The 14570-nt window shown below is 39.6% G+C and overlaps 1 protein-coding gene and 1 long non-coding RNA gene across 5 annotated transcripts in view; one reads left to right on the top strand and one right to left on the bottom strand.

The window, feature by feature from the left end:
• The window catches only part of TTC17 (tetratricopeptide repeat domain 17), a 166630-nt gene that overhangs the window by 115275 nt on the left and 36785 nt on the right, over positions 1-14570 (bottom strand). For all 4 annotated transcript variants that reach the window (XM_006159129.3, XM_006159130.3, XM_027775998.1 and 1 more), the window contains exons 2-5: positions 10936-11025; positions 7564-7733; positions 6225-6336; positions 5598-5729 (exon numbers count right to left, since the gene is read on the bottom strand). In XM_006159129.3, the coding sequence (XP_006159191.1) occupies positions 5598-5729; positions 6225-6336; positions 7564-7733; positions 10936-11025 (504 nt within the window). The remainder of the gene's footprint in view (positions 1-5597; positions 5730-6224; positions 6337-7563; positions 7734-10935; positions 11026-14570) is intronic.
• The window catches only part of LOC102492764 (uncharacterized), a 35630-nt gene that overhangs the window by 18113 nt on the left and 2947 nt on the right, over positions 1-14570 (top strand). The gene's annotated exons all lie outside the window — the stretch shown is intronic.

Below are 14570 nucleotides of genomic sequence, written 5' to 3'. Positions count from 1 at the left end.
CGAAAGTACAAGAAATCTCTTGTATAGATTTTTATAGGCTGAATTTATTACAAGGATGAATTATTTTTATTTCAAAAAGTTACTTTAGGGGCCAGGTGGCGGTGCAGCAGTAACTAACTGGACGCACACGGGAAAGGTCCTTGGGTCATGGCCTGGGCTCTCCTTGACCAGGTGTGTGTCCATGAGCTACACTGGCTGAGGCCGGGGGAAATCATGGCACGAAGACCCAGTGTCTGTCTCTCTTATGGAGGAAATAAACTTTTATTTTAAATATAGATAAGAATAGTTTAAATATAGTTAAATAGAATCGAAAATGGTTACTTTAAAAAGCTATCTTTAAGAGAAAAATAAGTACAATCCTGCATTATTTTTCCTTAATTATTTTATCTTCAAGGAAAGTATAAGATTTTTGGGTGATGTGATTAAAAATTTTAGCACCATGAGACCAGCAGGTGGCGTGGTGGTTAAGGCACTAGACATGCCCACACGGCTGACCACAGTTTGAATTCCAGACCTGGTGGCTTGCTTTCTCTCTCTCTCTCTCTCTCTCTGGTCAAATTAAAATAAATAAAATTAAATAAATAATTCTGTAAAAAAAAATTAGCACCATGAATAAGTAGCTAAGCTATGAACTTCTATTACTTGAAGTTTGCTTAGGGATAGTACATTATTTCACAATTGATTTATAATTATTGTTTTAGTCTCCTTTGTGTAGGGTTTTATTGTTTTTTTAAATCAACAACTTTTTTTTTTTTAAGATCTTTCTTTTGCCATATGGAGTGTACACTTGCGAGAGAGAGAGACAGAAGCAGAGAAAGGGAAAGTGAGAGATCACCCCTCCAGGGGCATGATCACATAGCAATTCTTTCTCCTCCATTCTCTTCCTGGGATTTTGAGCATGCACACACACACACACGCACACACCCAGTGTGATTTTCAAGCTGCTGGGTCTGGGACTCGAACTGTGGTTGGCCATCTGGGAGTCTAGTGCCTTAACCACCATGTCAGTGCTGGCTTCAAATATTTTATTTTCACCTTTTGTTTTCAGACTTTATATTATGAATTGGGAACAAAAATTCAATTAAAATTTTTACATGATAACCAGAATATTCTATCATAGCTTATTGGAGGTAAAATAAAAATATGTACATTTAAAGGAAATTCTTCCTGTAAGATTTCTCAGAAATCACCCCCAAATCTGTATGTGTTCCAATGTTGCTGTCTCCTTCCTTGGAACACTTTTTGCCCTTGGTTCTTAGGATACCACACTTTTGGGGACACTCTTTTTCCTCCCTCTACTTACTAGGTAAATGTGGGAGGACCCCAGGACTCAGACTGGCTTCTTTTCAAACTTCACTCTTCCCCAGAGGACTTTAATCAGTCTCATGATCTTAGATACTTGCTATTTAAACAACTGTTAATATTTAACAATTATTTTCTACCCATGTACCCAGCGCTAACCTCCCTTGGCATTCTGGACTCACAGAGGTATTTGAATTTAACACAGCCGAAACAGGACTCTCCTATGCCTTCTCCCACCCAACCCTGCTACTCCTCCAAGTTGCTCAGGGTGAAAACGTCTAAGTTGGCCCAGCTGCAGTAACACATGTGGGTTGCTGCTGGTACTCCACAGGCTGAGGCCCTGTGGGAGGCCTGGGTCCCATTCCTGGCCCACCCTAAAAGCCAGGTATAACAGCCAGTGCCTAATGTCCCCTACCTGGGAAGTGAGGCAGGAGGATCTTGACATAGCAAGACCCTGTTGAAAGCTTAAAAAAAAAAAAAAAAAAAAAAAAAAATAAAAAAAAAAAAAAAAAAAAAAAAAAAAGCTGTATTTTATTTGTCTTTTGCCCTCATTTTTCACATCTGGTCAGCCTCTAAACTCCTAAATATATCCTGATATATCAATAGTTTAAGTTCCCTCATTTCCACTAGTATTTCTTTTCTTTCTTTCTTTCTTTTTTTTTAAAGAGAGATTTTTGCTATAAGGTGCATGTGCTTACTAGAGAGACAGAGTCAGAAAGTGATAAATCACCCCCCTGGGGAGGATGGCCATGCTGCAATCCCTTCTTCTCCATTCTCTCTCGGGATCTTGGGCACACACACATACATGCCCAGTGTGCGTTTCAAGCCTCTGGGTCTGGAACTCGAACCACAGTTGGCCATGTGGGAGTCCAGCGACAAACCATTACGCCATGTATTTCTACTCCAAACCATTTTCACCTCTCTCTTGTACTGCCAATAACCTTCTAACAGTCTATTCCCAGTTCTGGTCCCTTACGGTCACTTCTCCATATAGTAATCAGAGTGATCTCTTAAAAATATCAGGGCCTCTTGGCGCCAGCAGGTGGCATGGTGGTTAACGCACTGAACTCCCAGATGGTTGACTGGTTTGAGTCCCAGACCTGATGCCTGGAAAATCACGTTGGGTGCATGTGCATGTGTGCCCAAAATCCCAGGAGGAGAATAGAGAAAGGATTGCAGCACAGCCATTCCCTCTTGGGGGGTGATTTCTTACTTTCCCTCTTTCTGTCTCTCTGGTGAATGCATGGACCCTCCGGCAAAAATTAAAAAAAAAAAAAATCCAGGCCCAGCCTCCGTGCACAAGCAGCATGGTGCCGCTGTGTGATGCTGGAGCCACGTGGAGGCCAAAGTGTGGGTCTCAGATGACCCTGGACATACCGGGCATAGCGACACACATTTCTCATCTCAGCTAACTGGGAAACCGGGGTGGGAGGGTTATGGCGTGGAGACCTTCTCAAAAACATACTTGTCTAAAAAAATCAAATGATGTCACTCCTCTGCTTTAGCTTCTCACACCTGGGGTAAAATCCAAAGTCCTCACTCTGGCTTTCAGAGTCCTACAAACCTGGCTTGGGCTCATGACTCTGTATTCTTTCTCTATCATCCCCACTCGCACTCACTGGGCTCCAGTCAGATTGGTCTAAATCTGGTGACATACCACCTGTTACAAATTGATTTCTGCCCACCCAATTCCATACAGTGGAGACTATAGGGCCTGTGAAGAGGGGATGATAAAGATGAAATGAAGTCATAAGGGTTGTGGCCCAAATCTGACAGGGCTGGTTCCCTCTCTCTCTCCTTTCACACACAAAGAAGAGACCATGTGAGGACACAGTCAGGTCAAGTTCTTACAGGAACCTAATTGGTGGCACCTTGATCTTGGACCTCCCAGCCTCTAGAACAGCAAGAAATAAAATTTCTGTTGTTAAAGCTACCCAGAGTGGTATAAATACATATTTGGTCTTTGTCCCTGGTTCCTTTTTGTTTTTAAATGTTTATGTCATCCATGAGTGAGAGACAGACAGACAGAAAGAAAAATTGCACCTCCGACAGCATCTTGATCTGTGACCCTCCTCAGCCTCAGCTAGGCCTCAGATGATGGGCAAGCACATAAAAGCATACTCAAGAAGGTCTCCAGACTAAGCCCTAACTTTCCCACATGGGTTAGCCTCACAGAGCTTTCCCCTAATCCTGGTTCTTCACACATAGCTCCTAAAACCTATGGACTCACTGGTGAAAGAGTGCTTTTTGTATGCTAATGAGATGAATGATAGCACAGGAGTCCAGAGAGACTCAGAAAGACCAAGGCATGATTAGAGGGTTGGAGCTTTCAGCTGCCCTACTCCCCTAACTCCCACCTTTGGGATGCAGACAGACAATGGAGATGGAGTTAATCAATGGTGACTGATGACTTAATCAATCATGCCTCTGCTGTGAGCTCTCCATAGAAACCACTAAGAGCTTCTGGGTCAGTGAACACATCAAGGCAGTGGTAGAGCAGCACACCAAGAATGTGGAATGTGGAAGCTCTGCACAGCCCCTTTCCCGTACTTAGCCCTATGCATCTCTTCTACTTGGCTGTTCCTCAATCATCTGTATAATAAACCAATCATAAGTGCATTTCTGAGTTCTGCAAGGTGTTCTAGAAAATTATCACATCTGATCACTTTCCTGGTGTGGGGGACTCCCAACTTTACAGGTGGTTGGTCAGTAATACAGGTAGCCATGGCTTGGGACTGGCATCTGAAGTGGTGGCAGTCTTGTGGGACCAAGTCCTTAACCTACAGAGTCTGGAGTCCATATTAATTCCAGGTAGTGTCAGAATTTAACTGAATTGTAGGATACCCGTGCTCAGAGAACTGTAGAATTGGCTAATGTGAGGGAACAAAACCAAACACTTGGTAGCAAAAGTGTCGTGAGTAGAAATGGTCCAGGGTGGCATTTTCTTGTGACTGCCTGACCAGACTAACCCCTACTCAAGCTCATTCAAGCTCCAGGGCGTTTGCCTTTTACGAGAACATTCATCCTAGATCTCTGAATTTTGGCTCCTTCTCGTCATCTAGATGTCAGCTTAAACATCACCTTCCTGGAGAGGATAACCCCAGCTGCTCAATCGGAAGTAGCCACCCAGTTACTCTATTTTAATTTTCTCTAGAATACTTAACACTAGGTTCTACTAAGCATCCTCTGAAGGATACTGTCAAATCCTGGGCCTGTTTTTCCCTTATTCTTCATCAAGTTCTGGGGATGCAAATGTTTTAATTGCCTTCAAAAAAAACAAGATGAAGATGTTAACTTAGTTACAAAGATAATCATATAATGCATCCGAAAGTCAAACTACTGGGTTGTTGGAAAAGTCATGATGCATTCTTGCCTAGGAAATATTGGGTTGTTGGAAAAGTCATGATGCATGCTTGCCTAGGAAAATAAAAAAATATGTCATGATTTTTCTGACAACCCAATATTTTACTTTTATCCAAAATTCCTTTCTTGATATACAGAGCAGTGTATCTGAATGAACTGTATACAAATGTTGTAACTATATATTTTATCTAATGCTATTTTAATTAATACTTTTTAGAAACTATATATAATCTGGCCTATAAATGTGCACATATATATATATATACACACACACACACACACACACACACACATATTTACATACAATTTGTTTCTTCATTTATTTGTTCTAATAAAACTTTTCAGCATTTTTTCCTGGTAAAATAAACTAATCTATCCATGTTTTTCCCTACCATCAAACTATATGGTTTCTATCAATGTACAGATAGTCCCTGATTTAACGACGGTTTGATTTACAATTTTTGGACTCTACAAAAGTACAGAAACAATATCCATTCAGCAGAAACTGTGCTTTGAATATCTAGGCAACCACTCTGTTTTTCACCTTCGGTACGGCATTCACTAAATTACATCAGCTAGTCAGCACCTCATTATACAGTAGGCTTCGTGTTAGACGAACTGCCCAACTGCAGGCTAATGTAAATCGTTCTCAGCACATTCTGGGTAGGGTAGGCTACTACGATACTTAGTAAATTAGATGTATTGAATGTATTTTTGACTTAGAATATTTTCAACTTACAAAAGCATCTGTAACCACACTTTAAATCTTCCTCTACCCCAAAACAAACTAGGCAGGTATTACTGAGAAAAATATCTTGTGCTTACACAGAGCCTCCACGCTCCTTAAGATGCAGATGACTTCCCTTCTGTAGGCCTTCATGGATTTGTGCTTACACAGAGCCTCCACGCTCCTTAAGATGCAGATGACTTACCTTCTGTAGGCCTTCATGGATGAGGTGACCTATGTCATCTATACTCCTTCCTAATCGTTTAGATAAATAAGTGAAGACTGGATCCTCCTTAGGTAACAGAGGTGCAGAAAGGTTAACTCTCTCTTGTACACCCTGAATAAAGAAAACAGATTTGAAAAAAAGAAAAATAGTAAAAAGAAGTAACAGTGTATAAAAATGCACAAGTAATTCAGTATCTTTCTTTTTCTTTTTTTGGAGAGGTTTGTGCTATAGGGTGCATGCGCTCACCAGAAAGACAGAGAGAGACAGAGACAGAAAGCAAGAAATCACCCCCCAGTGGGGATGGCCATGCTGCAATCCCTTCTCCTCTCGGGATCTTGGGCATGAATGCACACACGCCCAGAGTCCAGTACTTGAACCGCAGTCGACTACATGGGAATCAAACAACACAGCCATTAAACCAACTGCTGGTCCCAGTAATTCAGTATCTTGCCACACTCATTTTGAAAAAGAAAATCTAAGAAATAGGAGCTGTTTATAAAATTATAAAGCTATTTGGAAGCAGAGAAACAAAAATTGTTTTTATAAGCAAGAGGCCAAATTAAAGAAAAAATGCAAAATGAAAAACTCCCAAAGTCCTGTACTCACCCGCAAGTGCTGAAAGGCGTGTATACTATACGGAAGTTCTAAAATTTTAGTACAATCGGGCTGCTCAGGGTCTGAAGGGACAGGAGACTCTGTGTCTATATAATCTTCAGGACTAAAATCAAGACGTATGAGTGAATGAAAAGTAAGATAAACAGCACTTCATGAAAGAACACATTTTCCCCATATTCTCATCGCATCTTAAGTTTGTAACTGATTTTAGTCAACAGTTATACTTTTTCACAGAGCTACCATTAAGAGTCAAATATTTTGGGAGTTCAAATTTAAGGGGATAACTGCGGCTGCTTCCAGTCTCTCTGGCCTCAGTCTCGAGGAGGTCCAGAAGAACTATGAACACTTGTTTAAGGTGAATGACAGGTCCGTGGGGGGCTCCTTCTACCTGCAGTCCAAGCTGGTCCGTGCAAAGGAGAGCCTGGAGAGGAACTCAGAATCCAGGCCCAGGAGGACAGAGAAAAAGGGCAGGTGCCCAAAACGTGACAGCTTGATGCCTCCCTTCCCCCCACTGTCTCTAACTTGTAGCTTGATAATAAATGTCCCTTCTGCCTTTAAAAAACAAAACGAAACAAAAAACTAAGATTGCAGACTTTTTAAAAACACTGCTAAACTGCAGAAATGTTAAACCAATTTACACTCTAGTGACTACATTTTACCAGCTGATTGTTTTTATGCTTTTTTTTTTTCAATTTGCTACATGGAAGTCATTTAAATGTTTCACATTGTACTTACCACTTACCTGATTTTATATATATATATATATGTGTTGTGTGTGTGTATAATTTTTTTTTTTTAAGAGATGGGTCTTACTTCTATTACCCAGGCTGGTCTTGACCTTGTGACTGCAGGAGGAGGCCTCTGTTTAAGTAGCTGGGATGCAGGTGCATGCTGCCATGCCTGGTTCTTTCCAACAGTGTCTGGTTACACTGTCCATGCTGGCTTTGAGTGTGGGACCCTCCTGCCTCAGCCTCTTGAACAGCTGGGCTGGCTTTTAGGATGGGCAGGAACTGAACCCAGGCCTTCTGCGCGGCCACAGTCTGCTGAGTAGCAACACCTAACTGTGATGCTACTGAAGCTGTGCATCTGAGAAATACTGTTTCAATTTGTTGGCTTTTTCTTTTTTTTTTTCTATAAAGTGTTCAACTTTCTACTGTGGTATAACGTATTTTTAATTGATTTATAAAAAATTCTCCATGCAGTATGTATTTTGAGCTTTCAAATTTCAAGAAACTCGTAACTGAAGCTTATTCTTACTACAAAAATAATTTATTACTGATTTGAGAAAGGTTTAGAAAAACACTTTTATCTCTGGAAAGAGACTCTTTACCTGATGTCTTTGCTCTCCAGAGTTATGTATGTGCCATCGTAAAGATCCAGGTCCCCTAAGGGCACCTTGGCCTTGATGCAGTCCGGATCTTCTTTATTATGTCTCTGTTCCAGTCCTGTGTCTCTGTCCTCGTTCTCCTCTATGTGAATTTTCTGAGCAACTAATTGCTTCTGTTAAGAATAAAATAAGAACAGAATGGAATCTTCTGATATTTCAATCTACATATCATTGAAGAGTAAGAATTTAATGAGTTGGGTGCGCAGGTGGTGTGATAGTCAAGGTGCTGAACTCCCACGTGGCCAACTGCAGTTCGAATCCCATACCTGGTGGCTTGAAAATCAAGCTGGGGGTTAGAGCCAGCAGGTGGCATGGTAGTTAAAGGTGCTGGACTCCCACATGGTTGTCCTTAATACCTTAATTCAAGCCCCCAACCTGGTGGTTGTTTTCTTTCTCTCTCTCTCTCTGTCCCTCTCTAGTTAAATTAAAAAAAAATAAATAGAACAAGTTAAATAATAATTCTTAAAAAAAAATGAAAGAAAGAAAGAAAAGAAAAAGAAAATCACACTGTGTGCATGTACAGTCATATCCAAAATCCAGAGTAGAGAATGGAGGAGAAGGAATTGTAGGTAGGGCTGTAATTTCTCACTTTCCCTTTCTCTGTCTCTCTGGCAAGTGCATGATGCATCCTTATGGGGGGAAAAAAATTCAATGAGTGCCAAAGAAGTCAGAGAATCCTCTATGAAGGATGACAAGGATTCTGAAAATGCCCTGGGTTAACTTGGCACACATAAACTTCTCTAAAAGGGGGTCCATATACACAAAATAACAAAACATGACATTTATAATATCAGCACATGAGTGCTTTCATATCATGATTTCTGACTACCTATAAAGCACGTGTACCATCTTGACTTCCCTAGCATCGAACCCCTCTGCAATGAAAACTTCCTTGAATTTTCCAAACCTGCCAGGTTGCTTCCGTCCTTCTAGATACAGAGCATGCTGCTTTGCCCTGTATTCCAGGTGAATTCCAGGTGAATTCCTGAACCAGTAAGATGTATTTTTTCACACATATATAGGAAAAAGAGAAACATCCATGTTCCCACCATCCGTATCTATATGCTAATAGTTTACCATCCTCACTTCAATGTTTTTAAAAGGACCAAAAAAAAAAAAAGAAAGAAAATAAATAAAAAGGAGTTGAAGCTGCTTTTTATTATCTTCTAAATCGCTCTCTTTCCAAAGTTAATATTATTCCAAATTTGTTTTACGTATCATTTCCATTTTATAAAAAATGACATTATCTTTACTCTCTTAAAATATTTCTTCCATTATACATGTATGTATCCAAAATCAACCTATAACCTGGGAAGTTTCTAAATTTTGTATAAATGATACCATACTTGAGCTGGTCCCATAGTGTAGTGGTTAAGCACTGTGTACAGGGAACTGGATCCCACATTTGTGGACCACAGTTCAAATCTTGGCCTTGGTGGCTTGAAAAACACAACACATATGTGTGTGCACACCCAGGATCCTGAGAGGATGGAGAGATGGAGGAAAAGAGGATTGTAGTATGACCAGATCCAGTTGTGGTGTGTGTGTGCATGCCCAAAATCCCCAGAGGAAAACGGAGGGGAAGGATTGAGACGTGGTCATCCCCCTGGAGGGTGATTTCTCACTTTCCCTTTTAATGGCTCTGTCTCCCTGCAGTGAGTGCATGCACCCTATGGCAGAAACCTTAAAAAAAAAAAAAAAAAAAAAAAAAAGAACAAAACAGAAACAAACTTTCTCTTAATTTACAGAAATTTAAATAAGGTATCTAAGTGGGGACTTCAAAAAGCTAATGGAAAAATGGAATTAAAAAATTAGTTTACTTTGGTGCAAAAAATCTTGAAATCCATACATAGTTTTAATAAACATTTTCCCAAAACTTTCTGATAATCCCTCATATTTATAACATACTATATTGGGTCTTTGGAAAAGTCATGATGCATTTTTTGCACAGATGTACCACTATAAGCTTACTTAAGTAGAATCTGGAACTTTTACAAACCTAGAAACATGAATACGAACCTTGTTCAATGGATATTCCAGCTTTTAAGCTAAGGGTTATGACGTTTGCTTCTGGTTCTGCCAAAGCTTGCTTAGTGAACTCAGGAAATACATTGTCTTTAGTTCTAATTGTTTCCTTGCCTCTACAATGAGATTGATCTTTATAACTCTTAGCTCTCAAGCAGTCTGATTCTGCTCTTATTTTTCTTATTATTACCAAAAGGTTTGCAACTCTCATTTTGCAACTCTCTATTTTCTACAATTAATAGTTTCCTTAAAATTTGAGCCAATTTACATTAAGACTTTTAAGCAAAGATTTTATATTAAAAAAACACTAAGTTTTCAAAAAACTAATAGTGTTTGTTATTAAGCAAAATCACTTTATGTAATCAAAGGCAGAAGAAGGCAAAACTGATTCTTAACCATTTATTAAACAAAAAAGTCTGATTTTATTAGCATCAAGTTTCAAGCTCTCAAGGTATAAAATGATTAGTGCCTTTTTAAAATTTAATTTCTATTTAATCACTGTACATCTTTATAGTGTACAATATGGTTTTTCCCAGCACAAAGAGGGTACATATGAGTCAAGTCAAAGATATTACCATATACATTATCATCAGCAAGTAACTTTTCATTTTTGTGTCTACTAATTTTTTTTTCCCCTGATCCCCACTCCCACTCCCTCTTAACCACCCCCTCCTATAATGTCTCCAGAATCTACTGTTGGCCTCCATGCTATTGTACTTTCCAGTCTTTCAGTTTCTGCCATAGAGTGCAGACATTTGATATACATTAAATGGGGACATACAATGCCTGGCTTTCATAGTCTGGCTTGTTTCAATCGGCATTAAATTTTGCATATTTGTTCACTTTCTATCAAAATGATTAATGCCTTTTGCCTCAACCATACAGACACAACAGTAAGATCCTAGTGTTTACTACTTGGGAATAAATAGAGATTATATTTTTTAAGCTATTCCTCCTTTGATATTTTACCCATACTGTTCTTCAAAAAATTCCTCAAAGGTTAAGTCTTCTTTATATTAGAAGGAAAAACTTAAACATAGAATTTTGTTCAGGGACAAGTGAGTCAAGAGTTAGGCATATCTCCAGGCTAGGATAACCTATATCTCTTACTATTGTCTAAATATCACTTTAAAAAAGATAGTTTAAAAAAAAGTGATCTAAACGTAATATATTCCTACAAAAGTCAGAACAATAAGGCTTAAGAAATAGTATGTGTTAGCTTTCCTCTGAACAAAGTTACTCCTGTGAAATGCAACTTCCTGTTAAATAAAATGTGCCCAGCTGCCTTACCTCCAACTCTTTGAGGTAGTTAACTGTTGTTTCTTGTCTCATTAATATGACCAAGTCATGAGGATGCTTCAAGTTCATTGGTGAATCCACCTGTAATCAAATAAGCAAACAATCAATCAATCAAGCTCAAATTTCATTAATATTTGTTTGGACGAACAAAGTCTCTTTTAAGATGTTTTAAATTATGTTCAGTCACCATTATAATCAGCATTAACTGTGCAATAAAACTCAAGTATTTCCAAATTTTCACATATAAATTTTAGCAAAGAGAATAGCAGGTTCAGTAGCCATCCCTTGATTGCTAGCTTCAAAGAACAAATATTTGAAGTGAATATTCTCACTTGCGAGGTCATATAAGAAATGAATATAGGAAGAAAACTATCTGGCAATGAATGATAAACTAGATTCCTTAGATGATGGTTCATGCTGGGCCAGCAGGTATCATGGTGGTTAAGGTGCTGGATTCACCATGGCCAACTGTGCAGTTTGAGTCCTGGACCTGGTGGCTCGAGAAATACACTGGGCACATGTGCACACATGCCCAGAATCCTGAAATGAGAATGGAGGAGAGGGGGTTTGGAGTGGCCATCCCCCTGGGGTGGGGGGTGGAACAAGCTGCCAGGTCTAGAACTTAAAATGCGGTCAGTCATACGAGAGTCCAGAACCCTTAATCACTGTGCCATCTGCTGCCCCCCTTAAATTATTTTTAAATTTAATTCCATTAATTATTATTTTAAAATTTGATTAGAGAGAGACAGAGACAGAGACAGAGACAGAGAGAGAGAGAGAGAGAGAAAGTGAGAAAGCAAGCCGCCAGGTCTGGGACTTGAACCACAGTCGGTCATGTGGGAATCCAGCACCTTTATCCACCATGTTATCTGCTGGCCCCTAATTCTATAGGTATTAAAAAAAAATTGTTTGTTTTCTTCCTATAGGGTAAGGGTAAGTACACTCACTAAAAAGAGAGAGAGAGAAAGAGAACGCGAGCCATCACTCCCCAGAGAGGATGGCCATGCCTCAATCCCTTCTCTGCCATTTTCCTCTCAGGTTTTTGGGCAAATAAACACATGAGCCTTGAGTGATTTTCAAGCCACTAGTCTGGGGCTCCAAATGCAAAACTGGCCATATAGGATCCAGCAGCCTGGACTATCACAACACCTGCCGGCCCTAGGTTATTTTGCTTACTTTTTTGCTATAGAAAGTGAGAAATCACTCCCTGTGGAGATGGCCATGCCACAATCTCTTCTCCAGTCTAATCTCAGGATTATTTTGGGCACATACATGCTCCCCGTGAGATGTTCAAGCCACTGGGTCTGGGATTTGAATCACACAGCTGGCCCTGTGGAATCCAGCGCTTTAATTTTCTTATCACCTTGCTAGCCCAGCCCCAGGTATTTTTAAACAAGGTGTTCAGAAAAAAAATGAAGGGAGGAGGTAAAAAAAACAAAACAAAACAAAACAAAAACTATGGGACTATGACAGTCCCATTTCCAAATACCTAACCAATCTGTTCACTGGATTTGGAGAAGTGCAAGAAGAAAAGAATGAGACAAATGAAGTCTTAAATTACAGAAATATTTAAAGTATCATCTTAGTTTTAGATCAAGAAGTTAATAGATAACTAGGGTTTTAATCATATTTAGATAGCCTGGACCTGGGCAACATTCAGCTGTAAGGAAGTACCTTTCATTTCCTTGAAGCTGTTAGTTCAGCAAAGTAAAGCAACTACAGTAGGCATACAGAGAGAATTATTAGCAGCAGGAGGGGAGTCCACTGACAGCTGCTGTTTTTTACGTGACAGCAAATGGCATGGATCTTTGCCACAGAAGGGTTGGCTGGAGATGATTTGTAGCCTAACATACATTTTCGTCAAAGTATCTTAAAGTTTTTACATTTTAAGGTGCAATGGTAATTATCTTTGGCAAAAGCCAATTTGAATTTCTCTTCTTTCAAACACCTTTCTTCCTTAGGAGATTATAAAAGAGGAAATGTTTGACAACTCTGTAAATATTACAACATTCATTCTACCTTTAAATGTTTATTAAGGCTCGATGAGGCAGGCCCAGGATGAGTCACCATGTGGATTCTATGTACTCCTGAGTTAGACACTGGTACAATGTGCAGAGGAAGGTAACATGCCTTCAAAATGATCAGCCTTTAGAAGTGGCTGCCACTGTGAACCCGACCCAGAGAATGAGTCATCAGGGAGAGGCAGCATAAAGGTCATAACGCACATGTAAGGTCCCCTGAAGTTTGAGACTCACACCGGGTACACGTGCATGTATGCCCAAATCCCGAGAGCAGAATGAGGCGAAGGGACTGCAGCACAGCCATTGCCTCTAGGGGATAATTTTTCACCTTTCTCTCCTGGTGAGCACACACACCCAAAAGCAAACTAAAGGAAAAAAAAAAAAAAAGAAGAAGAAAGAAAAGAAAAAAAAAAGCAGAATTATTTTGTTTGCTCTATTTAAGAAAGTGAGAAAATATGAAATATATTTTATAGCAAAATTAAAGACTGCAGGTAAAAACTGACCAAATATTTGGAAATTAGCTACAAGGAATTCTGTTATCCAGAATGATTCAATCTTTTTTCTTCTCTTTTCTTTTTTTTTTTTTTTTTTTTTTTTTTTTTTTTTTTTTTTTTTTTTTTTTTTAAGTTTGCTATAGGGCAATATGCACTTGTTGGAGGGACAAAAAAGAAGGCAAGTGGGAAAACACTACTTGAGGGATGCCCATGCCACAATCCCTTCTCCTCTAAGGATTCTGTACACACACACACACACACACACACACACACACACACACAGGCACGTGCACACACACATACACACACAGCACATTTTTCAAGCCACTGAGTCTGGATTCAATTGTTTATCTGGTCAGGTGCGATCTAGTTGTTTTAACCTCCATGCTGGCCCCCAGAATGACTAGTTCTTTAAGAGTTTCAGGTAAACAAAGCTTCATTGTTATGGAAACAATTTATTTTAACAAAGAAAAAAACAATACAAAGCTATTCAATTTTCCTTTTAAGCACATTATATAAGTACATGTAACGAAACAGCAGTAAATATTTTACATAAATCAAGCTCATTTTCATACATTTCACTTGCTGCTTTCTCTAACTAACCAAGATACTGTTAACATCTACTCTTCCAACTTCGTCCCTGTGAACTCAAGTAGTAACAGCTGGCAGCATCACTAGGAAAGTGATTACTTCACTGCCACATCAGACAAGGGTGAACATTTTAAACTTACAAGGACCAAACGGAAGGCAGAAACACTTGGGAAGCCCTCCTAAATCAAGTCTGAGCCAACGGTCTTCTATGGATGGAAACCGAACATCTATTCTAACAGTACTTCAAGTCCTCACATGCACCTTAATCTTCATGTATGTGGAACTCTTTTTTCTATTATTTTAAGAAGTGTACTCACCCGAGTACGTGAGCACATGGGACAGTCACTTTTGAGAGGTTTTTGCTATAGGGCGTGTGTGCTCACCAGACAGACAGAGAGAGATAGAGAGACAGAAAGCGAGAAATCACCCCCCAGGGGGGATGGCCACACCGCAATCCCTTCTCCTCCCTTCTCCTCTCGGGATCTTGGGCACGCACGCACATGCGACTGGCGTGAGTTTT

This window comes from Tupaia chinensis, unplaced genomic scaffold, assembly GCF_000334495.1.
Source record: "Tupaia chinensis unplaced genomic scaffold, TupChi_1.0 Scaffold000625_1, whole genome shotgun sequence".
Taxonomy (NCBI): Eukaryota; Metazoa; Chordata; class Mammalia; order Scandentia; family Tupaiidae; genus Tupaia; species Tupaia belangeri.
This window is presented reverse-complemented; position numbering and strand designations above follow the sequence as displayed.